Source organism: Apodemus sylvaticus, chromosome 7 (genome assembly GCF_947179515.1).
Source record: "Apodemus sylvaticus chromosome 7, mApoSyl1.1, whole genome shotgun sequence".
Taxonomy (NCBI): Eukaryota; Metazoa; Chordata; class Mammalia; order Rodentia; family Muridae; genus Apodemus; species Apodemus sylvaticus.
The window spans coordinates 106405342-106431035 of NC_067478.1; the positions used below are offsets into that span (position 1 = coordinate 106405342).

General features: G+C 40.9%; 1 protein-coding gene across 1 annotated transcript in view; it reads left to right on the plus strand.

The window, feature by feature from the left end:
- Positions 1–422: 422 nt before the first annotated feature.
- Glb1l3 (galactosidase beta 1 like 3) overlaps positions 423–25694 on the plus strand; it is a 42435-nt gene continuing 17163 nt past the window's right edge. The window contains exons 1-10 of the mRNA XM_052189670.1: positions 423–436; positions 1075–1176; positions 1331–1543; positions 6104–6172; positions 7245–7340; positions 8557–8657; positions 10211–10311; positions 12707–12788; positions 13927–13991; positions 21809–21893. Coding sequence (XP_052045630.1) covers positions 423–436; positions 1075–1176; positions 1331–1543; positions 6104–6172; positions 7245–7340; positions 8557–8657; positions 10211–10311; positions 12707–12788; positions 13927–13991; positions 21809–21893 — 928 coding nt within the window. The remainder of the gene's footprint in view (positions 437–1074; positions 1177–1330; positions 1544–6103; positions 6173–7244; positions 7341–8556; positions 8658–10210; positions 10312–12706; positions 12789–13926; positions 13992–21808; positions 21894–25694) is intronic.

Consider the following 25694-nt stretch of genomic DNA (forward strand, 5'->3'; position numbering starts at 1 on the left):
AAGGTTGAGATAACTCTGATGATCCTCCCTTTTTATTCCCAGCGCTGAGAGGCATTTGGGGACAAAGGGAGGCTGGGATACCTTGAAGGCTCTGCAGTACAGGGTTCAGAGACAATAGCTTCTTGTGGACACTGTTCCTGAAGATCCTGGATCTAGATGCTGGCTGCAAGTCTGGCGGTGTAGCATTGTGGTGTCAAGGTTATGAGACACCACCTCCCCACCTCCCCACCTCCCCACCTCTTCACCTTCCCACTTCCCCACTTCCCCACCTCCCCACCTCCGCATCCCAACTCTTGAAGTATTTTCCACCAGACATCGGCACTGCATCGGGCCTGCAGACTTAAGTCCTGACTGGAGGTTGTGTGTCTGAGGCACCCAAGAGAGCAGGAGCTGCAAGGACCTTCGCTCTCTGGCTTCCCGTGATGGCATACCTCAGGTGACCCTTTCTGCTTCCCCTGAAGTTTCTAGAGTCCAAGACCCCGGCCCTGCCAGTTCTTTGAGGCGCATGCCCCTCCCGAATCCCCCCACCCCATTATCCTGATATGCTCACCTGGAGGCCTCTAGACTTCCCACACAGTATTTTGTAGATCAGCCAGTCAGGCACGCACAAGGACTTTGTGGAGCTAGCACCCAGGATTTTCTTTTCAAGTCTCTCTGCCCCAGCTCTTCCCTCTGCAGATCCCTCTGTACTCTACCCTACTGAAGGTCTGCACATTGATTCTGGGCATGACAGGGAGGTGAGGATGGAGAGGAGGTGCTTGGTTGTACCTCCCAGGCTCCCTGTATCCTGTTCATGGAGTGTCCCACCTTTCCTGAATCTCTCCCTGCTCAGTGCCCAACTTCGTCCCGTTGAGATGTGTCCTATGGGAGGAGGATTTGTGGGAGTCCTGGAATTGGGAGGCTCGGGTGGAACCGGGTGGAGCTACAGCCTTCCTTTATCAGGTTGTCTGGGGAAACACCTGTGATGGATTGTGATGGATGTCCTTTGCCGCAGAAGATTCTGAAGCATCTTTCTAGTCCTTGTGACTCAAGGGGCCACCATGTTTCCCGTGTCATTGTCTCTTTTCCTTACAGTAAGCATCGCTCCTGGAAGAGAATCATGGCCATCTTCTTCCTGCCACTTGTCCTATCAGGTTTTGCTCCTCGCTCAGACGATGTGTTTAAGTCTCCTGCCAGGTTGGTGCCGGTAGGGAGCAGAAAGCTTTGTCTCTTTTTCCTGGGGAAAATAAGGGGCACAAGCAATCCGGTGTGTCCTGCTATCGGGAGCCTCGCTGCCGCAGAGGTTTGCAGCGGTTTCTGCAAACCTCTTTTCTTTTCCCCCTCCAATTAGGTTCAGTTGGTCTCGTCTGACCCCCTCTGAGCTGAAGAACAGATCTGTAGGACTTAGCACTAAAACCAATGCTCAGGGCAAAGCATACTTTACCCTGGATGGTCACAAGTTCATGATAGTTGGAGGCTCCATACACTACTTCCGGGTGCCCAGGGAGTATTGGAAGGACCGCTTGTTGAAGCTGCAAGCCTGTGGATTCAACACTGTCACTACGTGAGTACCCCGCTACTGCCTTCAAGACAGTCTGTCCTGATAGACTGCTGCAGACTGGCAAAATTGGGGTTCCGTTTTTAAGAGCACGATACGAAGACTTAGCTCTAGAGTAGCCATTTTCAGCAGGTCCTTTTACATTTGTGTCCAGTTGCCACTTAAATATCATACTTAGTTTGTTCTTTAATCAAAACTTTGCATAAAGTTGATAAGAGGATGGGTACTTTTTCAGCAAATACTATTGAATCACTTACGAGCCACTAGCTTTAGTGACATGCTGAAGGCATATATATATATGTGTATACACACACACACACATGCGTGTGTATGTATATGACATATATGTATTATGTATATGTATATATGTATGTAAACACATTTTACTTATAGATACACATTTTAATATTCTTTGTATTTTTAGTGATACAAACAAAAAAGATCTTAATGTGAAACTTCTAGAAGTTTCAAATAATAAATAACATATTATTTGTTGTTGTTGTTTTTATTCCCTGACAATCTCATACATGTGTGTATATAGTGAATTTTGGGTCATTTTTGCCTTCCATTACATTCCTAAACCCCAGTTCCCCACTGAAACCCTTCTTTTCAACAAATACTTTTCCTACTTTCATGTCTTCTTTCATGTGACAGACTCAGTTCAGTTAGGATTCCTTGCATGTGCATGAGTGGGAGGTTATTTCCTGGGACATGGGCATCTTATCAGTGGCTACACCTTTAAAGGAAGTGATGACCCTTTCCCTAGCCACCATTAACTGTCTATAGTTCCTGTCATGTCCATAAACCTTTTTTTCTTCAATGGTGAAGTGAGGACAGGTCCAGTCTTGTGATGGTCTCGTGCAGGTGATCACAACTCTACTGAGCTCATGGGTACAATGGTCATGATGTATTGAGAAAAAGTCATTTGCCACACACCTGCCAATCCTTTGACTCTCCTGCTTGTTCCATTTCCTGCCTGATGCTTTCTGAGCCTGGAGGGGTGATACCGGCTAAGTTTTTAGAGTTGAGCTCTACAGCATTTCCTGTTCTCAGCACTTTGACCAGCTGCTACAGTTAGAAATTCCTCAATGAAAGCTGGGCGCAGCACTAATCTGTGGACATGAGTATTTAGAAGTTAACTTGATTATATTTATACTATGGCTTACAGCTTAGTGGTTGTTTTGGAATTGCTGTATGTGAAAGTGAGCAGTCCCTGACTTGTGCACCTTCTCTTGGGCTCTTTCCCTTCAGTTTGTTTGTCTTGTCCAGTTTTTTGTTCTTTTATTATATTTTATATTGTTATATTTTATTATCTCTTAAAAGCACTTTCTTTTTTAATGAGAGACATAAAGGGAGTGAATCCAGATGGAAGATGGGAAGCAAATGGGAGTAGAGGGAGGGGAAACTGTAATTAGGATTTATTACATGAGAAGAATTCATTTTTAATAAAAGGAAAAAACAAAACAAAACAAAACACCACCCGGACAAAATGAAGTAGACTATATTTTTATTTAGCAAACTGATAGTACTAATTTCCTCTGTGTAGCCTATGATTTTTCTAGCCACCTGCTCAGGTTTATAGAAGTAAGCACGAGGTATGTCCTATGGAGTAGGCTTCAAATCCACTGAAAAGATCAGTTGGTTGCCCCATTAACATTCATGCCATTATTGCGTTCCTGGGCACATCTTGCCAGACTGGTAACATTAGAGCCTGCAGTTTTTGTAGAAAGACTGTTAATGAGTTTCCTCCTTCCTTCTCTTCGTTCTTCCATTCCTTTCTTCTTTCCTCCATCCTCTGTCCTTCCCTCTCTCCATCCCTCTTTCCTTCCCTGTTCTCTCCCTCCCTTTCTTTTTCCTCTTCTCTCCCTTCTTCCTTTTCTTCCTCTTCCTCCTTTTCTTCCTCTTTTTCCTCTTCCTCTTCTGGGTTTTCTGCTTCTTTATCAAAAATTATCAGCAAAATGCTATGTAGTATATGATGTTTTACATCTATAATAAATATTAATGATATGAATGTGAGAACAGTTAACTTCACATTGCCTTTTTAATTCTTCATTGGTCATCATGGGTTATAGTGTATTGAGCATTAAAAAAAGAGAAAGCTGTCTCTTTTAGTTAACCTCATATATCCACACACTGTCCCTCCATCCATCATACAGGACCAGAGCAAAACAACATGGCCTGAGCATCAGAGACCTTTCCTTTTGTGTGTCCTCCACCTGCTTTGGTGGCAAAGCTTAACACCTACTTATTGAAACCAACCAAAGAAAACGTGAAGCTGAGAGGCAGGAAACCAATGCCTGTCTCTCTTAATGTGCCAATGATTTAGTCAGAAATAATTGAGTTTCTCTAGTTTTTGCAATGCAGGTGATAAAATCATTGCACACAGTAGTAAGCAATCTACCACTGGGTTACATTGCCAGCCTGTAATTATTGAGTTTTACTAAGAGCTATTAGTGGCGTCATATAATTTTTTTCCACTCTTCTCTTGAAGTGATGATTTACATTTACAATTTTGCTGATATTTAGTCACCTAGAGTCCTTGAATAACACAGATGTATGTGCATCCATTGAGTAGTAGACTTGGTTTAGTAGAGGTGTATTATAAATATGTTCATCTATAGCTATAACTGAAATTGATTTCAATTTTTATGTGTGCCCTTATACATACTTCATCTCAGTCTTATAAATAAGATTATAAAGTGAATCTTTTTCTACTCTTTGAAAATGATTTACACAGACTGACTTTTACAGTGAATGCTCATTAAGATTTATCTGTAAGATCCTATGATGTCATCTATGTCTATGAGGTGATGATTTCGGGACCTTCAGTAATTATGAAATCATGTCTTCTCCTTGTCCGGAATGTATCCCATTTGTCTATGTCTTTCCCTTTCTGTTCTATTTTGGATTTATTCAGACTAAAAGTTTTCCATTTTTCTGTCCTGTACTTACCAGAAGTTACACATTGTATTGTGTAATTGGGCCATTTTCCCTTTTTAAGTGTCATTTTGTGCTTTTTATTCTTTTTAAGCAAGCAGTTTGCAGCCTTGTTGATCATTTCTGTCTATTAGCTTTTCTGTTTCACAATTTCTGAGTTATGCACAAATCCCCATGTCCTTGCCATTTGACTTAATATATTCTCTCCTTCTACCGTCTTTTCTTCTGAGTTGAATATGCTGCTTTAATGACATTTTCTTTCAAATAATTTATAAATTTTGTTGTAATTTTTTTCTTAACCCATTAGGTACTTGGAAATAAGTTTTATTTGTTTATCCCTATCTTTATCTTTTTATAGCTGTCTTCCTTCTAATTTTCTTGCACTATGGAACTTTTGGAACATAATTAAATTTACTTTGATAGTCTCTTTTGATAGGTTTTAGCTGCATTTTCCTGTCCCCACCTCCTCCGGAGCACCATAGTGACAAAGATGCTTGAGCTACACATGCGGCTCTATATTCCCGGGTTCTGGAGATTTTCCCTCTGGTCCTCACACTCGTGGGATAAGCATTTGCTCTTCCTGCTGTCTCCACACAGATCATGCTGTTTAGCTGTCTATTTAAATCTGTATCCTCATCATTCCTTTGCTGTTCATTGTCTTTGTTTCTTAGGCATTTCATTCCTCCAACTCTGGCTGTGAGGCTGATTCATCCATCTTTTCTCTCTGACATCTCTTCTGTTCTTTACTCAGTGCTACATTATTAAAAGGATAGAAAATCATGATAGTGTATTTTCTGGATGGATCCATTGCATATGTATTTGCAAATACAGAATATATTTGCTTGCGATTAATTGGAGGAATGATTTTATCTTACCTACATTTAAAAAAAATTTCCGCACACTTTCCTTAGTCACATATAAGTAACATTTATCACTTTCATTGTGTTCTCACAAGGTTACAACTATAAATGGGTATTATTTTCAACAGACCAATTTTTCATCCCTCCATCTTAAATTCCGTCAGTCCCATATCATGTCACACCTTTATCACTCCAATTTTCCCACTGCGCAAAAACTCTGTTTAAAAATCAGAGTTTGTGGGAAATCAGGTTAGGAGCACTACACTCCAACTGTGTCATTGATACACACAGAGTCACATAGTAAGAACAAATCTTGATCATGTCCTTTGATGTGGGGTACACCTGCCCTATGTGTGCTGGCCCTGGCTAGCTCTCTCCTTGTTGAGGTTGAAAGGCGGGCCTGTCCTTTATCCTGCTGGCTTGTAGACACTATTTGATTATTCTTATTTTAATTCATTCTTAGAAATAATTATTAAGAGCTATATACATTTTTATTGTGGTTTCCCATTCTCTTTATATGATTGATAGTTATTTTAAAGAGTAGGTCTGTGAGAGAAAAATATATAAACCTGTAGAAACCTAGGATAATTGGCATATTGAAACATAGTTGGATAATAGGGAAAACATGGGTCTGTCTGTATAGCAGAGGTTCCAATTTTCATTGGAAACTTCAACTCACTGCAATGTAGAGACACACTGGAGCTTGGTCTGGTCACTGTAAATTGGGGGAAATACGATGCTTATTGTACTTCTCTGTCCCCTTTTCTAGCTACATCCCATGGAACCTCCACGAGCCAGAGAGGGGGAAATTTGACTTCTCTGAGATCCTGGACCTGGAGTATGTGGTCTTTCTGCCTCTGTGAGCTGATCCAAGAAGGATATTCCTGAGGGGTGAAGATACTTGAGATTGAAGAGAAGTCCTCTGTTCTACTTTGAGAACAGAGAGGGTCTGAGTCTGAAGTGTTGTCTGCAGCCCAGAATTTGGATAGCCCCTAGTCATGGCTTTTTATTTTGCAGCTTCTGATCCCCCATTTCACTGAAGCTAGGGATCTAAGACACTAGATGCTACCGGTCTATAGAGGAACCAATACACCTGAGTTGGGATTGGATGGCTGCTTCAGCTTAGCAAGGCTGATGCTGGAGATAGTACCCCTGTACTCAGTGCAATCCCTCCAGTAGGGCTCTGGGAACAGCTGTGATGCCTAGTGCTAGTGCAGACCCAGATCACAGGGTCTCTGGCGTCCTACCTGTTGCAGTGATTCCCTAACTGTGTTTTATTAATGGCTTTTTTTTTTTTAAATAAAGTGTGGTATGCAGTTTTCCTTTTAACCTAGCTAGCTCTTTATTTCTACAGCTTTAAGGGTGCAACAACTGAGCAGTATTACTCTTGTTTAATCCCCTAAACTAATCTGGCTATCTCCCAGTCAAAATCCCAGTGATACTTGAATTTTATTACTGACCTGGCTCTCTGAGCTCTAGGTGTTTTCCTATCCTGTCTCCTAGAAGAGAGTGGATAATCCCCACTTCTTTCTCCCCACCCCCCAAGTCCAACTCTATTCTCTCCCCTACTCAGTCACTGCTGAGCAACTAGCTTTATTGACCATCAGAATATAATTTGGGAGCTATGTTTACATAACGTTGAGACAGAAGATTCTCAGAATAAGCATTGTGACCAGATATGGGGGCACAGAAATCAGCATTTGAATAATACAAGGATAATCTGTACACGGTGTGCAATAACATTATGCCTACAATGTTTGAGGAGAAGCTGCCCCAGCCTCACCTCTGATTGAGAGAGAAAGGGAAGGAAGATGGAAGACATCTCTACACCCTATTGTGTCTGTGGGCTCCCTCTATAAGCAGCCTCTTTGGACCATCCAAAAAGAGGCTGACTTTGTTTCTCTTTCTAGGGCCTATGTGTTGCTTGCTGAGACTATTGGACTGTGGGTGATTCTTCGACCAGGGCCATATATCTGTGCTGAGGTTGACTTGGGTGGATTACCTAGGTGAGATACCCCAGAGTCTGTGTTGTGACTAAAGTAAGGTGTTTTACTTTGCAAGAAGCAATTTTTCAAGCCAGTGAGTATGGTTGTCACTGTCACTAGTTGTCCTGAATCGAATTCTGTACTTTTTGCCCCGACAGTGGAATGATGTCTAGAATAGTGGGGGAGGTTTGGATGCCTCTGCCATCTTAGTTTTCAGAAGCATATTTGTGATATGAGTTTTGGTGCATCGAATATGTGGCGATTAAGACCAGTACAAAGACAAATGTATCAATACAGGACTTGCCATCCTGTTGTTTCACAGAAAAGGTGTAATGCACATTCTTTTCATGAGCTTCAAGAGACTCAAGAGGAATATGATCACAACTACTGTGCTTCTTCTAGAGACCTCAGATGTGTCTCTGGCTGAAAGCAGGTGACCTTTTCCCACACACTGAGATCTCAGCTCCTTCTCTGTCTTCTTGCTTTTCTGGCTTGTTCTTTTATCATGATACCTACTCTCAGCCCAGTAGATAGAGGCACAGCGTCCTCTTCTGTCATCTTCAGTGAATGGACAATCGTCCTTCTAGGTTCTGCTTTTAGGTGAGCCTTGTTGCGCCTAAGGTCAAAAAATAAAACAATGATTTTCTTCAAGAAAATCTTTCTGCCACAACTAGGTGATGCATAGAAAAAACATGAGCTTAAATTGCAGGAGTTTTGGGGGAGCCAGTTCCTGCTTGAATGCCTTCAGGATCCTGGCCCTTCCCTCTCCAGTTCATTGGCCTGTGAACTACTATTCTGCCTGAAGTCTTGGGTATTTGAGGAAAATGTGATCCTGTGCCTGAGGAGTAGAGACTATTTTAGGGGCTAAGCACCATATTCTAAAGAGCTAAAGGGAAGCATGGAAAAATGCTAAGTCTTGGAAGCATTGCCAGGGTCAGTCTTTCAGCCTGACTTATTAGAACTGGGAAGACCTAAAGTGCCTGGAGATGGGGCTGGCCTGTTTTCCTGGTGTGTCTCACACATCTCTGGAGTTTTTGAGGGCATTGGAAAAAAAGCCCATATGATACAGATTCCCTGAATAATTTGAGTATCCTAGTGCTATGGTCATTGGGTGGACAGAGAGACATCCAAGCTATAGGTGGCTCTGAGCAGAGACATCTGTTGTGCTCAGCCAGCCAGACCCATCCTCTCTCCTGCTTCCTGCTTCACATGCTAATGTTTTGCCTCTTGTCCCTAGCTGGCTTCTGCGCAATCCTGTGACAGATCTGAGAACAACCAGCAAGGGCTTTATTGAGGCTGTCGATAAGTATTTTGATCATCTGATTCCCAAAATACTTCTCTCCAGGTGAAAATGTACCTCCTAAAGTCATTTAAAAAAAGCAGCTGGGGGAATGTTGTTAGCGGAGCATTAGCATTGTATCACAGGCAGCATGATAGCATCTTAGAGTGAGAGTTTCCAATTCTAAAGGACAGGGGAGTTTATAACTATTATAAGTTTCATTGTTTGGTGTTTGGAGGGGCCAGGGGAGCTTCATACTAAGTGACCAGCTTGACCTGGCCTGTATGTCAAGAGTCATAAAGCAGGAAAAGACTAAAGTAAGATTGTAATTTTGACTGCCACACATATTTTATTCTCTGTCTCAGAGAGTGCAAGAGAGCTTGTGTGTGTGTGTGTGTGTGTGTGTGTGTGTGTGTGTTTATGTGTGTATATATATTATGGTAAAATAAAATAAAATTCTTCTCATGCCCCACACTAATTTATTTGTCTTTTTAGGAGACAAACATTTTTCTTAACCATACTTTTATATAACCCCCCAAAATTCGCATGTTCTTTTAATACAAAGCACAGAAGTCCTTGTAGGCGTTTTCTTGACACTTGAGAAACTATATCTGAAAATTGCCACTCTTCTTGATCATGGTAGAATGTTCTGCAGTAGAAGAGACTACGTGCTTTTGTCCTATTCACAGATACTAGAAGTTTTCAGTTTTACGCTATAATATATGGCATAGTTAATTTTGTGCATCAATTTTTGTCTGTGTGATTACTATTTCTAGTTTAGTATCTCCCAGTGGGAAAAACACAGACTCTGTGCACTTCCATTCTTTGCAGGATACCTGATGCTTGGAGAAAATTATGTCTTTCATTTTCAATAGTTAGCCTGCAGCACGGACTGAGGCATGACAAGAATCTCCTTATATAATGCCATACAATTTGTAAGACAACAATTGTTCAGTTTTTGTAATATCCTTTGGTTTGATAAGTAAAATATAAATGTCTCTTAAAAGTATGACTGTGAGTTAAATAATAAACTTCTTGATGTAGCTTGAGACAGGAAAGATAACCAATTCTCAGGAATGTTCTGAAAAGGTGTTTGAAAATGTCATCCTTGCGGCTGAGGATGAGATACTGATGACTTATGAAGCTCACCATTTTCTTCCTGGATATTGATAGCATCCAGTTAGCGCTTACTGAGCATAGGCTCTGTGCAGCTTCCATGGTGATGGGAAAATGGTAATCAGTCTGCTTAGAAGGAAAAGAGAGGGAGCTGTCTGAGGTATCTGCTCACAGGGGTCGCCGGGAGTGGATAGGAAGCCAATGTGATGGATTAGGTGGGAAGGTGGGTCGCGTGATATGGAAATGAGTTTGCCGGTTTGAGAGATCATAGCTAATAAATATGAGAAATAGAAAATAAACTCTTGCTCCTATAACCATAAAACATTGTGAAAGGTAAGACGCCTTCAGGAGCTTATGTGCTTAAAGATGAATGAAGGTGCCCATCTCCAGCAGATCTGAGAGAAAGCACTTTGTCAGTTCTGGTATCTTTATTAGCATCCTGGACTCCAGGCTTTTGCTCCAACAGAAAGATTGTTCTTCGATCTTTATGTGTTTGCTTCTCAGTACCGCCGTGGTGGTCCTGTCATTGCTGTCCAAGTAGAGAATGAATATGGTTCATTTCAAAAGGACAACGAGTACATGGATTATGTGAAGAAGGTAAGGATAGTTGCTTTGTAGCTATACTTTTATATCTTCTTAATTTTGTGCCTTTCTAAAATGCATATGTGTTTGCCAGCCTTGTGGGTGGTATATGACTGTTCTTGGAGAGATGTGAACAAACTAGTTAAAATACTGATGACAGAATGAAGAAATGACTCTACCCAAGGCTAGCTTAATGAATCGGTGAGTTTCTTGGAGTTTCTCACAGGAGCATGAGAGGTTCAAAGGTAGCTGCATCACTGAGAAGCCAGACTGTACTATCTTTGAAGCTTGCCACATGACTTGCAGGTAATTTGACCTGTTATAGTCTCCCCTCTACAGCAGTTGTTACTGCTTGTATAACCTTAGGGAAGAGCCTTGGGAATATCCCGTTTCACCAGCTTTCTGATCCATCTAAGATTTGTTTACTTCCAACAAAGAAATTGGGAGTGAACGGCCTGAAGTCAGTCATTGTTGCTCAGCTAATATTATTTTTTTCTTGATTGTTCAAAAAAGCTGGGTGTGGTCATGTACATCATAATCTCAGCACTTGGGAGGCAGAGACAGGAGGATCAAGAGCTCAAGAGCATCCTCAGCTTCAGAGAAAGTTCAGGGGCAGTGTAGGCTATAGGCAACCCTATCTTAAACAATAACAACACTAACAGTTACCATTTTAAGTAACGTCTATGATTGCATGTGGCTATATGAACACAATAGGTGCACAGGGAAGACCCCATGCCTTCTGAGTCGTCTGTCTGATTTCCAGACAGATGTCTCTATGTCTCTATGGTCCAGGCAGGGCTTTCAGAATGTAGTTCTCCCTTGCTACAGATATAGTAGGATTTCTTGTTACTCTTGATAGAATCCATACAGAGTTCAAGCTTCATGAAGTTAATTGGAACTTTAAGGATCCAACAGGGTTAGCCTCTCCCTGATAGCAATTCAGAATTTGGAATTGCCAGGCATAATAGTTTAAAAAAAATAAAATGCAAGTTTACCTATAGCAATGTTGTGGCAATAGCCTTCTTTGCAAATCTGAGAGCTCCTGCAAAAGTAGAAGACAGGTGCTGGAGTTTTAAAGGCACAAATCACAATTGTTTTAACTCTGGTGATTCTCTGCTATATGAGGTATCATGGTTTTTGTTTTTGTTTTTGTTTTATTCTTTTCATGAGCAAGAAGTGGTTAAATGAGATTACTGAAACAGAATGAGCATCTAGTTAATATTGTAGGATAATAATTACATAATAAGGGAAAGGGAGAATGATTTTAAGAAACAAATCAAGTGACTCCTAGATCAGTCTCTTCATTAGAGTGCTGTCAGGACTTGCCTGTTGATAAGGCTGACTTCAGGGCCATGTTCTAGACATCCTGTTGTCAACAGTCATAAGCCTAAGAATAAGATCCTCCTGACTCCTAGGTTTCCTCTTTGCTTCTTTTCTTTTCTTTTCTTTTCTTTTCTTTTCTTTTCTTTTCTTTCTCTCCTCTCCTCTCCTCTCCTCTCCTCTCCTCTCCTCTCCTCTCCTCTCCTCTCCTCTCCTCTCCTCTCCTCTCCTCTCTTCTCTTCTCTTCTCTTCTCACTTTTCTCTTCCTTCCTTCCTATCTCTTTCTAATATATTGGTTTGAAACTCAGTTTAAAATGGAGCTAGTTTTTAACCATTGCAATAGCTCCAAATATCTCCCACCTTTTCTCTCTTTTTGTAATTTACATACTTACATAGTATGGCCATTGAGAAACCCAACTTTCATTTACCATGGACATCAGAGCCCATAGGCCTCTACTGCTGTAGTGCAACAACTGGAACTACATCAAGCTGAGCCTAACACAACAATTTCTTTATTGTTTAAGTTGTAGATGGTCATTCTACACTCAAGCCTTTCTGTATTAGTCAATTTCCCACTGCTGCAACAGTGGGAATAAATTACATTAAAGTAGTCATATGCATGTATGAAAAGTCATGATGAAACCTACTATCCTGTATAATAAATATATGCCAACCAAAAAGTAAAGGATACCTGAAATAATTAACCTATAAGCAGAATAGACTTACGTTGACTCATAGCTTTGTAATTCCAGCCCATGATTGGTTATCTCTAGTGGGATTTGTGTTGAAAGGCAATGCATATCACCACACAACTCTAGGGAGAATCAAACCACTTACCTTTTGATCTGGTAGTGCAGGAAAGAGAAAAAAACTGGATCAGTCTCTTTTCAGAACATACGTCCAATGGCCTAAAAGCCTCTCTACTTTCTAAAGTATCTATACGCCCATTTGTCAAACATTGCATATACCTGTTTTGTAGTTCATACTATCTCCATCTGAACCAAAATGTCTTTGTTATCTAATTTTACAATATCTGTGCTTTCCCATAAGAGAAATAAAAGTGAGTTCATAACATTCATTTTCTTAACAGGCTCTACTGAAGAGAGGGATTGTAGAGCTCCTCTTGACCTCAGATGATAAGGATGGAATTCAGATGGGCACTGTCAAAGGAGGTACTGGTTTATAGTCATTTAATAGGACGACCAAGGCTCTTAGCAAGCTAATAGAAACTAAACAAGTACCAAAGAATCAGATACATATACGACCTCTCTCTCTCTCTCTCTCTCTCTCTCTCTCTCTCTCTCTCTTTCTTTCTTTCTTTCTTTCTTTCTTTTTGGGTTTTTTTTTTTTTTCAAGACAGGGCTTTTCTGTGTATCCCTGGCTGTCCTGGAACTTACTCTGTAGACCGGGCTGGCCTCGGACTCAGAAATCCTCCTGCCTCTGCCTCCCAAGTGCTGGGATTAAAGGTGTGCACCACCACCACTCAGCTGTTTATGATCCTCTTTCTCATGACAAATGAAGCAAATCCTGGAGATTTGATATGTTACAAAATGAGGTTCAACATTAAAGCTAAGAGTTCAAACACCACATGTGTCATTCCCCACTCTTTGAACAGAACATTGATGAAGCTTTTTATTCTGGGTGCACCTTTTAATTTTTAAAATAATTTTCATAGGTAGGACTCTAGGCTGGTGCAGGACATGGTTTAGATCACCACACATCCCATCATCGTGGATAGTCACATGGGAACAATAGGATGGATGTAAATGACACACACTATGGCTAAATCCTCAGTCCTGGTATCATAAATCTTCATCTACTCAAGCAGATCCCAAAGAATTTAGTTTAACCCCAAAATGATAATAATATGGGAAAATGCCAAGATATGAGCATGTGGTTGGATCCAGGAAACATTATGAGGTGATCTTTAGTGCATATTGGTAGCTACTGTGAATTGCTGTCACTTTTTGGGGGGGGGAGTAGCTCTGCTCCTATTATTATACCCTGGAAAGTGTTGAACCTGGGATCAGAAACTTTCCTTCTGTTCTTAGGCACTGTTGTGTTAGCTGGCCTTGCCTTGGTCTGCCTCTTTGTACAAAGTGTGATTAAATTAAAAAAAAAAACAACAAAACATAGTGTTCCTGCATGTATGATTTGGCAATAGCTATGACAGCCCTTTATGTTTTCTAAAGTGGGTTATAAACAGTATCCTGTTACCACTTTTACTCATCTTGTCCCCCCCCACCCCGTACCCCAAGTTCCTGATGAACTTTATCACAATGTTTCAGAATTATCTCTTCTTCTCTACAGCATTGGCTACTATCAATATGCATTCATTTATTAAGGATCCCTTTATCAAGCTGCATGCAATGCAGGTAAGATTTTAAGCAGCATAGAGTTTTATCTGTTTTTTCTCAAGATCCTGTTATCTATAAAATTGATGTTAAAGAACACAGGTGGTTTAATACAGATATAACTAACCACTTTACCCTGAACCTTGGTGGGGTTCAAAGGCACTTGATGAGAAATGGTGAAAAGGAACTTTGTTCTAACATCTCCACTGATGGGTTATGTCAGCAAGATTACTCTGAAAAGCACGAGGGGCGTATTCCAGAAGAGAAATGAATATATTAGAGGGAGCAAGTGGCATCCTTCCTCTCGGAGGACACAGGGATCAGCCTGTGTGAAGCTCGTCCTCGATCTGTTGGTGCTTTTACTAGAATGTTGGGATTCTGTGCTTGTTGCTGTACTGAAAACCCAGAAGAGATATTGGTGGATTTTGGGTGTATTCAAGAATTGGAAGGAAATGGGTGTGTTTAAAGCCAATCTTGAAGAATGTAGACTTTTCTGCCTCAAACCTTCAGTTTGGAGGTGCAAGGTGCCTTGGTTGGGGTTTCTGTTGCTGTGATGAAACACTATGAGGCAACTTGGGGAGAAAAGTATTTCAGCTCACACTCCCAGGTGACAGTCCATCACTTAGGGAAGTCAAGGCAGGAACTCAAAGCAGGAACATGGAGGCAGGACTGATGAAGAGATCATGGAGGGATGCTGCTTCCTGGCTTGTTCTCCTGGCTAGCTCAGCCTGTCTAACCTAGGACCACCAGCCCAGGGATGGCACCACCCACAATGGCCTGGGCCCTCTCCTGTCAATCACTAATTAAGAAAATGCCTTAAAGCCATTCTCTCGATTGAGGTTTTTCTCTTTTCAGATAATTCTACCTTGTATCAAGTTGACATAAGACTAGCCAGCATACAAGGTTAGACAGATGTTAAAAGCTCTTGTGAAATACTAGGTAGAAAATTCTGCAGTACGTGGAATCTTAGTGTATATCTCTCCTCTTTCTTTGAAAGTGGTATTGGCTGGAACTTTTTATTCTGAATAAGGTTCCTCTCATTTTGCTCTAAAGTCAAAGTTGATCAGGACCTCCCAAGAGTAGGATCCTCCATTTTTCACTTTAGATAAAAAAGTATTCTTTTCTTTGCCTTCTTTTTATTCTCTCTTTCTCTCCCTCCCTCCCCCCCTCTCTCTCTTTCTCTCTCTCCCTCCCTCTCCCTCTCCCCTCCCTCCTTCCCTTCCCCCCTTTCAACCATTTATGTTAGCTGAGCATGGTGGAGATAACATATATTAGTTATCTTGTCTTTGAAATAAATTCACACGCTCCTTCAGCATGCGGGTCTGGGAAGGATCTGAGGAGAGGTTAAATGTGTCTTCCTCTGGTGGGGTTTACTTTATTCTGTAGTGATGAATCCAGAAATTTAGACTTTATTTGTGAGAATGTCAATGAGGGGTTAGTACTTGGTAGTATAACATGGAGTCCTTTCTACTTTTCCATTTTAGAAAACGTGTGTGTATGTGTGTGTGTGTGTGTGTGTGTGTGTGTGTGTGTGTGAGAGAGAGAGAGAGAGAGAGAGAGAGAGAGAGAGAGAGAGAGATAGATAGAGAGAGAGAGAGATAGAGAGAGAGATCATGTATCACAGCACATATGTGGAGGTCAGAAGACATCTTTGTGGAATGACTTCTTTCCTTTTGCCTTTACCTGGGTTTTGGAGATGAAACCAAAGCCATCAGGCTTGTGTGACAAGTCCTTTTACCCACTGAGCCATCTCCCTGGTCCCCTGTTCATTTCTTTAGCCAGCTATTTGCTAGTACTTTGGACTTTCCAGGTTTCTATCAACATCTTTTCTTGTGGGTGAAAGGGTAGAACGGCTCATCCTTTGGATGAAAAAACCCCCAGAATGCAGACTAATGAGACCAGCTCAGTATCTGAACGAACTGCTATATATCCTCTTTAATCCCAGTTTCTTCTGGTAACCTAACAAGTGGAACAGTTATCGTAGAGACTAGAAAGGCTTTTTCTTTTATACAAAAATCTCTTTAGAGATTTTTTTAGATTTATTTATTTATTTATTAATTTATTTATTGCATATGAGTACACCACCATTGTTCTCTTCAGACACACCAGAGGAGGGCACCAGGCCCCTTTACAGATAGTTGCGGGCCACCATGTGGTTGCTGGGAATTGAACTCAGGACCTCTGGAAGAGCGGTTGGTGCTCTTAACTGCTGAGCCATCTCTCCAGCCCCCTATATGCAACTGTAAAACGTCTTAGGTCTGCTTTGAGGTGCCACACTCATCTGGAGCCAAGTCGTAAGTAAAGCTTAGTGGCTATTTAAAAAAGATTAGCCAGTGTCTTTTACTTTAACTAAAGTTCTGTTTATCTTTATTTTACATTTGACTATTTTGCTGTCGTTGTGAACTATCTATGTGTGATGGTTCCAGAGACCGGAATAGGGTGGCAGATCTGTAGGAACTGGAATGGTGAGATGCCGTGTGGGTGCTAAGAAATAAAACCCTACTCCTCTGCAATAGCAGGCAGTGATTTTAACTGCAAAGCCATCTCTCCAGCCCCACCAGTGTCTTATTAAGCAGATGGCTCATCTTTTCCATTGCTCTTAAATATACTCTGTACAAATAGTGTTTGATGGAATGGACAGCATGGAGAACCAGGATGCCCATGATGAATATAATCTTTAGATCATTTAGAAATCTTTACTCGCCATTTAAGCGACTTCAGAAACAAAGGATCGCTCTTTGCTGCCTTGAGTAGAGTGTGGTACTTCAAACTTGAAAGGAATTCCCTTGAGCAAGATTTAGTGATTGTGGCTGTATCCTCAGGTCTAGAAGGATATCCCACTAGCCTGAAACCTGGTCTTTTCCCATTCATTTGTTGTCATTCAGTATCTTCTCTTTCCTTTCAACTGTATTGATAGCTGATAGGAAAGAAGCCCCATAGTAGACAGTATCTGAGACCTCCCTAGTCTTCAGCTAAAATCTTACCAAAGATAGCACAGGAGTTTTCATATAATTATCTATCTATCTATCTATCTATCTATCTATCTATCTATCTATCTATCTATCTATCTATCTATCTATCTACCTATCTACCTATCTATCTATCTATCTATTGAATGTATATACATATTTATTTTTATTTTTATTGGTTATTTTATTTATTTATATTTCAAATGTCCTCCTTCCTGGTTTCCCTTTCACAAACTATATATCCATTCCCCCTCCTCTGCCTCTATGAGAGTGCTCTCCCACACACCCACTCCTGTCTCACTGCCCTAGCATCCCCCTACGCTGAGTCATCTAGTCTCCGCAGGACCAGGGGTCTCTCCTCCCATTGATGCAAGATAAGACAACCCTCTGCTACATATGCAGCCGGAGCCATGAGGCCCTCCATGTGAACTCTTTGGTTGCTGGTTTAGGCCTGGGGAGCTCTGAGGGGTTTAGTTAGTTAATATTTTTGTTCTTCCTATGGGGTGGCAAATCTCTTCAGCTCCTTCAGTCCTTTGCCTAACTCCTCCATTGAGGATCCTGTGCTCTGTCTGGTGGTTGACATCAAGCCCAGGTTGGAGAGATGGCTTAACCATTAAAGGCTATGCTCACAATCAAAAATATAATATTTTTATTAATTATTGGAAAATTTCAGGCATGGCTACAATGTATTTGATGAACTTTGCCTCTCCCACTCCTGCCCACAACTCTTCTCAGGCCTACACTCAGCTCACCTGCTCCTAGCTTTATGTCTTCTTCTTTTTATAAATAAGCTATGGGGTTCAATTTGTGCGGCTCATATACTCAGTGGTAGGTAGTCGGGCCATCACTAGTAATTGGTTAACCTTTCAGGGGCCACACTCTTAAAGAGACAGGACTCTCTCTCCCCCAGGAGTCATCAACAGTAGGCCTCTCAGCTGAGGACTCATGGCCCCTCTGCCATCTCTTTTGGATTATCAACTGGCTTGCTCTTGTGCCGCTCTTGTGAAGGCAAACAAACAAAAAAATTGAAACTCTGAAATGATATGTCATAAGAGAAAGAGGCTTTTGATACTGTATTCTCATATTCAAAAGCAATTAACAATCTTCTGGCCTTGTCTTCAAGTGGGTTCTAAAAACAAATAAAAGACCAAAACTAAAATAAAAAAAAATAAAAATGCCTCTTTAAACAAATAAAACCCAAACTAAATAAAACTAAAACCATCTCACCAAACACACCCACCAAACAAAAAGAAACAAATATCCAAACAAATCTCAAGGACCAACATTGAAAACCATTCACTATTTCCCAGAATAACAGGCATTGAAAGTTTGGCATGGTGGAATGAATATATTATATAGTGTATTTATAGTTCCCAGTGTTAGTGGGAGCTATTGTCCAAGTGAAACTCTAGTTAGTGACTATGTGGCTTCAAGCATTTTCAGCTGGTACTGTAACTGCACCACACATCCTAGGAAACAAGTTATAAGAAAAAAAGACAAAGACAATTAATAAATCTGAACACAAGAAGTTTTCAGAGAAACACATTTTCCTGGGACTTACCACCCGCTGGTTTTTAGCTTGTACTGACAGTGCACCCCCAAACATCTAGAACTGCTGCCCAAACCTCATACAATGGAAATGACTTCTTTTGTGCCAGCTCATACTGCAGAGTGACCTAAACAGGATCAGGTGGTGGTTTAAGCCTCAAACATGGAAGTGAAGCGCTCCAGTGTGTTTGTATCCAGGCTAGAACTCATCAACTCCTAAGGAAAGCCAGACAGCCAAATGAATGGTGTATTTTAAAAACAAAATCAAACAAATATTTTCCAACAAAATGAAGCAGATGAGGAGCTACCAAACAGCTAAGGTTCAAGCTAGACACCCCCCCCCCCCACTGTCAAAAGTCCAAACCCTCTTCCCTCTACCAATGAGTTCTTTATTGACAGCCAAAGCTAAGAGCTAGAAAGAAAGGAGAATCCTGGGACATGATGTGTCTTCAAGGAGCTGCTAGGATATCCCAGAATTTTGGCCACAGGGCTATCTTGAGCAGTTGGGTCTCTTCTTCCCTAATGGTTTCTGGTCCCTTGGTGGGGGTGCAGAGGAGCCATGCTGCCTTGAGTTCTTTCTCTTGGTTGGCTCCATCAAAACATGACCAGAGAGTGAGGTTTTTACTGCTCCATGCTCTACTGGAGAGCCAGGAGGTGGAGAGGAGCAAAAGAAATGGGTTGGTTCAGCCTTTGGCTTGAGGGAAATGGACCGCTTTTCCTTCAGATCCCTATCTTCGGGGAGAGACTCTAGGGACCATGGGATTTTATGGAACAGACAGTAGAACATTCATGGCCAGGTAGAGTTCTTTTCAGAATGCAGTCTCTGTCATCTGTCCTTTGAGAGACATGTTGGACAGGGCTTTTCTCCTGATAGCAATGACTCCTTTTCTTCAAAGTCACAGTTGAACCTAACCTAAAGGTCACACACATATAAAAGGATGAGAAGGGGCTGGAGAAGTACCTGGATCCGGCTACTCTGTTGCTTTCCTTTTTCCTCATAGATCCTCTGTACATTAGTTAATAAGCTACTTGAGGAAGGAAGTTCTTTTTTGTTTTTTGTCATTGCTGTTGGTTTTTGCTTTCTTTCTTTCTTTCTTTCTTTCTTTCTTTCTTTCTTTCTTTCTTTCTTTCTTTCTTTCTTCTTTCTGTCTAAGATTTATTTATTTATTTATTTATTTATTTATTTATTTATTTATTTATTTATTATATGTAAGTACACTGTAGCTGTTTTCAGACACTCCAGAAGAGGGCATCAGATCTTGTTATGGATGATTGTAAGCCACCATGTGCTTGCTGGGATTTGAACTGAGGACCTTCAGAAGAGCAGTCAGTGCTCTTAACCACTGAGCCATCTTACGGAGTCAGAAGGTTCATTCCTGGTTTGCTTGGCCCCACATGCTTGGGTAGAGCATTAGTCAAGATGCAGAAAGTGAGATAGGATGGGGCCAAGGGAAAAATACTCAGTGTCCTCCTTAAGTGACTTCCATCTCCTAGCTAGGTGTGCCCACCTCCAGAAGTTTCCAGAAACTCCCAGGACAGTGCTGCCAGACGGAGCCTATGCACATGCGGTGGACATTTCATATTCAAACTTTGAGAGTAGCTGACATTTGCTAAGCACTGGTGTGCCAGGCCCTCTACTGGGTGCTTATGATTTCCTTACTCTCCCACGGCGATGTGGTAGGTACTGTTGCTGTCTCCACTTTATAAGGACATCAGGACACGAAGGGATGCAGAAATCCATGCACAGAGCTGGGATTTGATAGTTACATGTGAGTGCTGCTGATTCAACTAGAGTCAACCGGAGTCCACTCAGCAGTTATCACTGAGTCAAAAGCCATGTGCAAAGTGCTGCTAGGGCTCAAGCAGAATAAGGACACCCGGGACAGGGCTGTATGCAGTAATAATATTCCACGGTGTCTCTGTCAGACGCCGCCTGTGCCTTCTCTCAACCATTCCAGTAAGATACCGCCATCATCTTTCTTGCTTATTTTAATTTTAGTTTTTATGAAGAAAAGCATATGGAACACCCCAGCTAATTATCTTCTTGACATCTTTTCTTCACAGTTTTTAAAATTAGATTAATATTTGCCCTGAGGTTTTCTGAAAAAAAGTATGCATTATGTACACATTTTGTAATGTATACATTTATGTATATACATTATTTGTGTTGATTATTTTCTCTTCATATAAATCCTTATTGGTATCAATTTTCCTATACTTACACCATACTAATTTTGGTACATTATATTTATATTGAATCCAAAGCATCCAAATATGTCTCTTGAAACTTTTCTTTATTCTGTGTTTAAAATATGTTGTTAAAATTCTGAATCCTTAGGGATTTTGCAGTCATTTCTAATTTTTAATTTTACATTTAATATATATATATATGTGTGTGTGTGTGTGTGTGTGTGTGAGAGAGAGAGAGAGAGAGACAGAGAGAGACAGAGACAGAGAGACAGAGAGACAGAGAGACAGAGAGACAGAAAGACAGAACATCAGTGTGCAGACAAAATTTTAACACATTTGGCCCAAGCTCAGGGCTTGCTATTAAGATATTACTTTCTGAACAAGAGCCTTCATTGTTCAATATACTTGAGAATGCTTCTGAAAGTGGCATGAATACAGTTATTAACTTGAAAGTATGTTTGGTCAAGGGTTTAGGCTGGTATGAAATACATTTTAAAAGGAATGCCCACATTTTAGATAAAAAATGAGTTCTAGAGAGTTGGGAAATACATGACTTTGATTTATTTCTATATAGTCAATGCTAATGAGTTATTTGTGATCACACCCACAGCACAGTGTGATGGTTAGGATCGTGGCTGCAGGAGCTACAGGCTCACTAGTTCAAATCCCAGCTAAAGCACGTTTGAGCTGAGCTAAGTTGTATAGTGGCCTACGTTTGTAGTACCCTATGCCTTTTCATTTGTACAGTGGGAGTGGTAATTTATCACTGTGGGTCTGTTAAATTGCACTACTTAAATAAAATTCTTTATCCTGTACCTCGTAATAGTAAAAGTTCAATAATTACTAGACAGTTTTCGGTGTGTTCATAATCATTTTATTACCATAAAAGGCACAATTCATAAAGATAGAAAAACTGAAAATGTTTATATAATAATTCATTAGCAAAAGTGACAAAATAAGTATGGTTAGAAATAAAAATTACATGAATGTGAGAGAGTTTGTCTCAAGACAGGAGAGACTGTGAATTGGGCAGGAGGTGGGACATATTGCTGGTGTTCTCTCTCACGGTATCCCTTTGTTCTGCTCTGTTTTCCTTTGTTACTCTGAATGTTTGACTTGCTTTGTTTGTAGACTGATAAGCCCATTATGATTATGGAATACTGGACTGGCTGGTATGACTCGTGGGGGAGTAAACACATGGAGAAGAGTGCAAATGGTAAGTGACCCGTTGCTTCTGACTCAGAGTCAGGAAGGCCCTGTGCTACGGATCATTCACGTTGCTCTCTGCTTATGGGCTTTCCTGTGCACACGTGACATCTGACCTTTGCTAATTACAAGCGCTGACCATGCTTGTGTGCACACACAGTATGATACCTACCCTATAGCAATCTTACCATGAAAGGAAACAAGCAGATTGTTTGAAATTAAAACATCACTCTACAGTCTATTTTCCCAGGGTGTGTGCTGCAGGAAAACAGGTGTGGTCAGAGAACCAGGACAGGAAATAGTTCTTCTCAGCTCTTCGCAGTTCTTCTTGAGCATTCGCATGACGTCATACTCATCCCTAGGAAGACTCTATGGCGTCGGCAACAAAATGGTGGTGGTTACTAGAAGCCCACAAACACTGAGAGATGAGAACTTGGATCCTGGGTTCTGAGAACAGGACTTTAATCTCAAGGCTTCAGCAGTAGCTTTGAGACTTGAAGCAGATTTCTTTTACTTTTGAGTCAAATGTCTGTCCCCAGGGCCAGATGGAGATTATTTAATTTAGATACTCACAAGTGGATAAATAGATAAAAAGAATGTGGTAAATATGTACAATGGAGTACTGTTCAACCCTACAAGAAGGAAACCCTGCCATCTGTGGCAACAGTCTTAGAACTGGAGTTCTCTGTCAGGTGAAGTCACCCAGCTAAAGGATGACAAGTTCGATTTCTCCCACATGTATGGGAGTTAAAAATAAATGTTGATCTTGTTGAAGAGTGGAGTGGAGTGGTAGTTATTAGAGACTGAGAAGGATGTAGAGAGAAGGGAAGAAGCCCAGGGACAGACCCCGAAATGCACCTAGAAGGGAGACATCAGGCGGGGCTTTCTGTAGATTAACGAGACAAATTCTTGTTAAAACAATCTGTGAGACCTTCAAAGACTAAGAAAAGTGACTGTAAAGACCCAGCTTAAAATGATCAATGGTTGCTGGGCGGTGGTGGCACATGACTGTAATCTCAGCACTCTGGGAGGCAGAGGCAGGCGAATTTCTGAGTTCGAGGCCAGCCTGGTCTATGAAGTGAGTTCCAGGACAGCCAGGGCTACACAGAGAAACCCTGTCTCAAAAAAACCCAAAAAATCCAAAAAACAAAACAAAACAAAAATGATCAATGGTTAATAAGACAGACACACTCCTTATCCCGGTTTGGTTATTGTGCTTTTTACACAGATATCAAATCACCCGTAAAAGCATACAAAGACTACATCTCAGTAAAATATGATATAAAAGATCCTTTCCTCAAAAGTGAAGAATCGGGGAAGTCTAGGGTTGTTAATGCTGCCACTCAGAATAATGCCCGGCAATTTCCATTCACTTAGCATAAGTGTGTTGCCATGGAGCTATTTTGTTACAGCTATATGAAAAACTCACTTGTCCCAAAAATGGGAGAATTGCCTAAGTATTGGTGTCTGAGAAACAGGCAAGATCTAGCTTTGGGCTGTTAAAACGTGAAGCCAGGAAAGTCTGGCTACCATAACCATTAAACATCTTATAAGAACAATACCAGAATCACCCCAAAACCTGGCCACCATCACCAACCATAGTGCCACCAAGCCACAGATATGTGATCTCTTATGTCTGGGGCACAGGGTCTTGACTGTTACACATAGTTTTTTGTCAGTTAATTGACTCTTCATTCCTGTGATGGTGTGGGAATTAAAGCCTTCATTTGATTGGTAGTAAAGCAGAAGCAGAGAGAGAAAAATAAGCCATATGTGGTCTTTCAAACAGTAAGGAGCACAGATCTGCCCACTTCTAGTTTTCATGGCAGCCAGAGGGAAGAGGAGTTCACTGTTAAATATGCTGGAAAAATGGAAGTTTCTGTGACCCAAGATTATAAATACCACAGGCACAGTACAGTAATACAATGCTTTCAACTTAACACTTCTTAGAGACATTGTCCTGGGAAGGTAGGAATGAGGGCATACTTATGATTGTGATCTGTAAATAATTTTAAAATTTAGAAATTTATAAGACAGGAGTTTTAGACTATCATTTAGTACGTGCAGTTTGGGGTCGATTTGTAGCAAAGCTCTAGTGAAAAAAATGAAAAGAAAAGAAAAGAAAAGAAAAAAGAAAAGAAAGGAAAAGAAAGAAGCTGCAAGTTCCAGGATTTAGTTTTCTTTTCTTTATATATATATATTTATACATTGCAAATGATTTCCCCTTTTCTGGGTCCCCACTCCCCGCAAGTCCCATAAACCCTCTTCTGTCCCCCTATTCTTCCATCTACCCCTTCCCACTTCCCTGTTCTGGAATTCCCCTATACTCTTGCACTGAGTCTTTCCAGAACCAGGGCCCACTCCTCCATTCTTTTTGGACATCATTTAATTTGTGGATTATGTCCTGGGTATTCAAAGTTTCTAGGCTAATATCCACTTATCAGTGAGTGCATACCATGATTGATCTTTTGAGACTGGGTTACCTCACTTAGTATGATGTTCTCCAGCTCCATCCATTTGTCTAAGAATTTCATGAATTCATTGTTTCTAATGGCTGAATAGTACTCCATTGTATAAACATACCACATTTTTTGTATCCATTCCTCCGTTGAAGGACATCTAGGTTCTTTCCAGCTTCTGGCTATTACAAATAGGGCTGCTATGAACATAGTGGAGCATGTGTCCTTATTGCATGCTGAAGAATCCTCTGGATATATGCCCAGTAGTGGTATAACAGGGTCCTCAGGAAGTGACATGCCCAGTTTTCTGAGGAACCGCCAGACTGATTTCCAACGTGGTTGCACCATCTTGCAATCCCACCAGCAGTGGAGGAGTGTTCCTCTTTCTCCACATCCTCGCCAATACCTGCTGTCTCCTGAATTTTTGATCTTAGCCATTCTGACTGGTGTGAGGTGAAATCTCAGGGTTGTTTTGATTTGCATTTCCCTAATAATTAATGATGTTGAACATTTCTTAAGGTGTTTCTCAGCTCTCCGAAGTTCTTCATGTGAAAATTCTTTGTTTAGCTCCGTACCCCACTTTTTAATGGGGTTATTTGGATCTCTGGGTTCTACTTTCTTGAGTTCTTTGTATATATTAGATATTAGCCCTCTGTCGGATTTAGGGTTGGAGAGGATTCTTTCCAAGTCTGTTGGTTGACGTTTTGTCCTTTTGACGGTGTCCTTTGCCTTACAGAAACTTTGTAGTTTTATGAGGTCCCATTTGTCAATTCTTGATCTTAGAGCATAAGCTATTGGTGTTCTATTCAGGAACTTTTCCCCTGTGCCCATGTCCTCCAGGGTCTTCCCCAGTTTTTTTTCAATTAGTTTCAGTGTGTCAGGTTTTATGTGGAGGTCCTTGATCCATTTGGAGTTAAGCTTGGTACAAGGAGATAAGAATGGATCGGTGCGCATTCTTCTGCATGCTGACCTCCAATTGAACCAGCACCATTTGTTGAAAAGACTATCTTTTTTTTCCACTGGATGCTTTCAGAAAACCTGTACTCAACACAACTGGAGAATCTGGAGGAAATGGACATTTTCTTAGACAGATGCCAATTACCAAAATTAAACCAGGATCAAATAGACCATCTAAACAGACCCATAACCCCTAAAGAAATAGAAGGGGTCATAGATAGGCTTCCAACCAAAAAAAGCACAGGTTTCAGTGCAGAATTCTATCAGACCTTCAAAGAAGACTTAACACCAATACTCTTCAAACTCTTCCACCAAATAGAAACAGAAGGAACACTACCCAACTCCTTCTTCAAAGCCACTATTACGCTGATACCAAAACCACACAAAGACCCAAC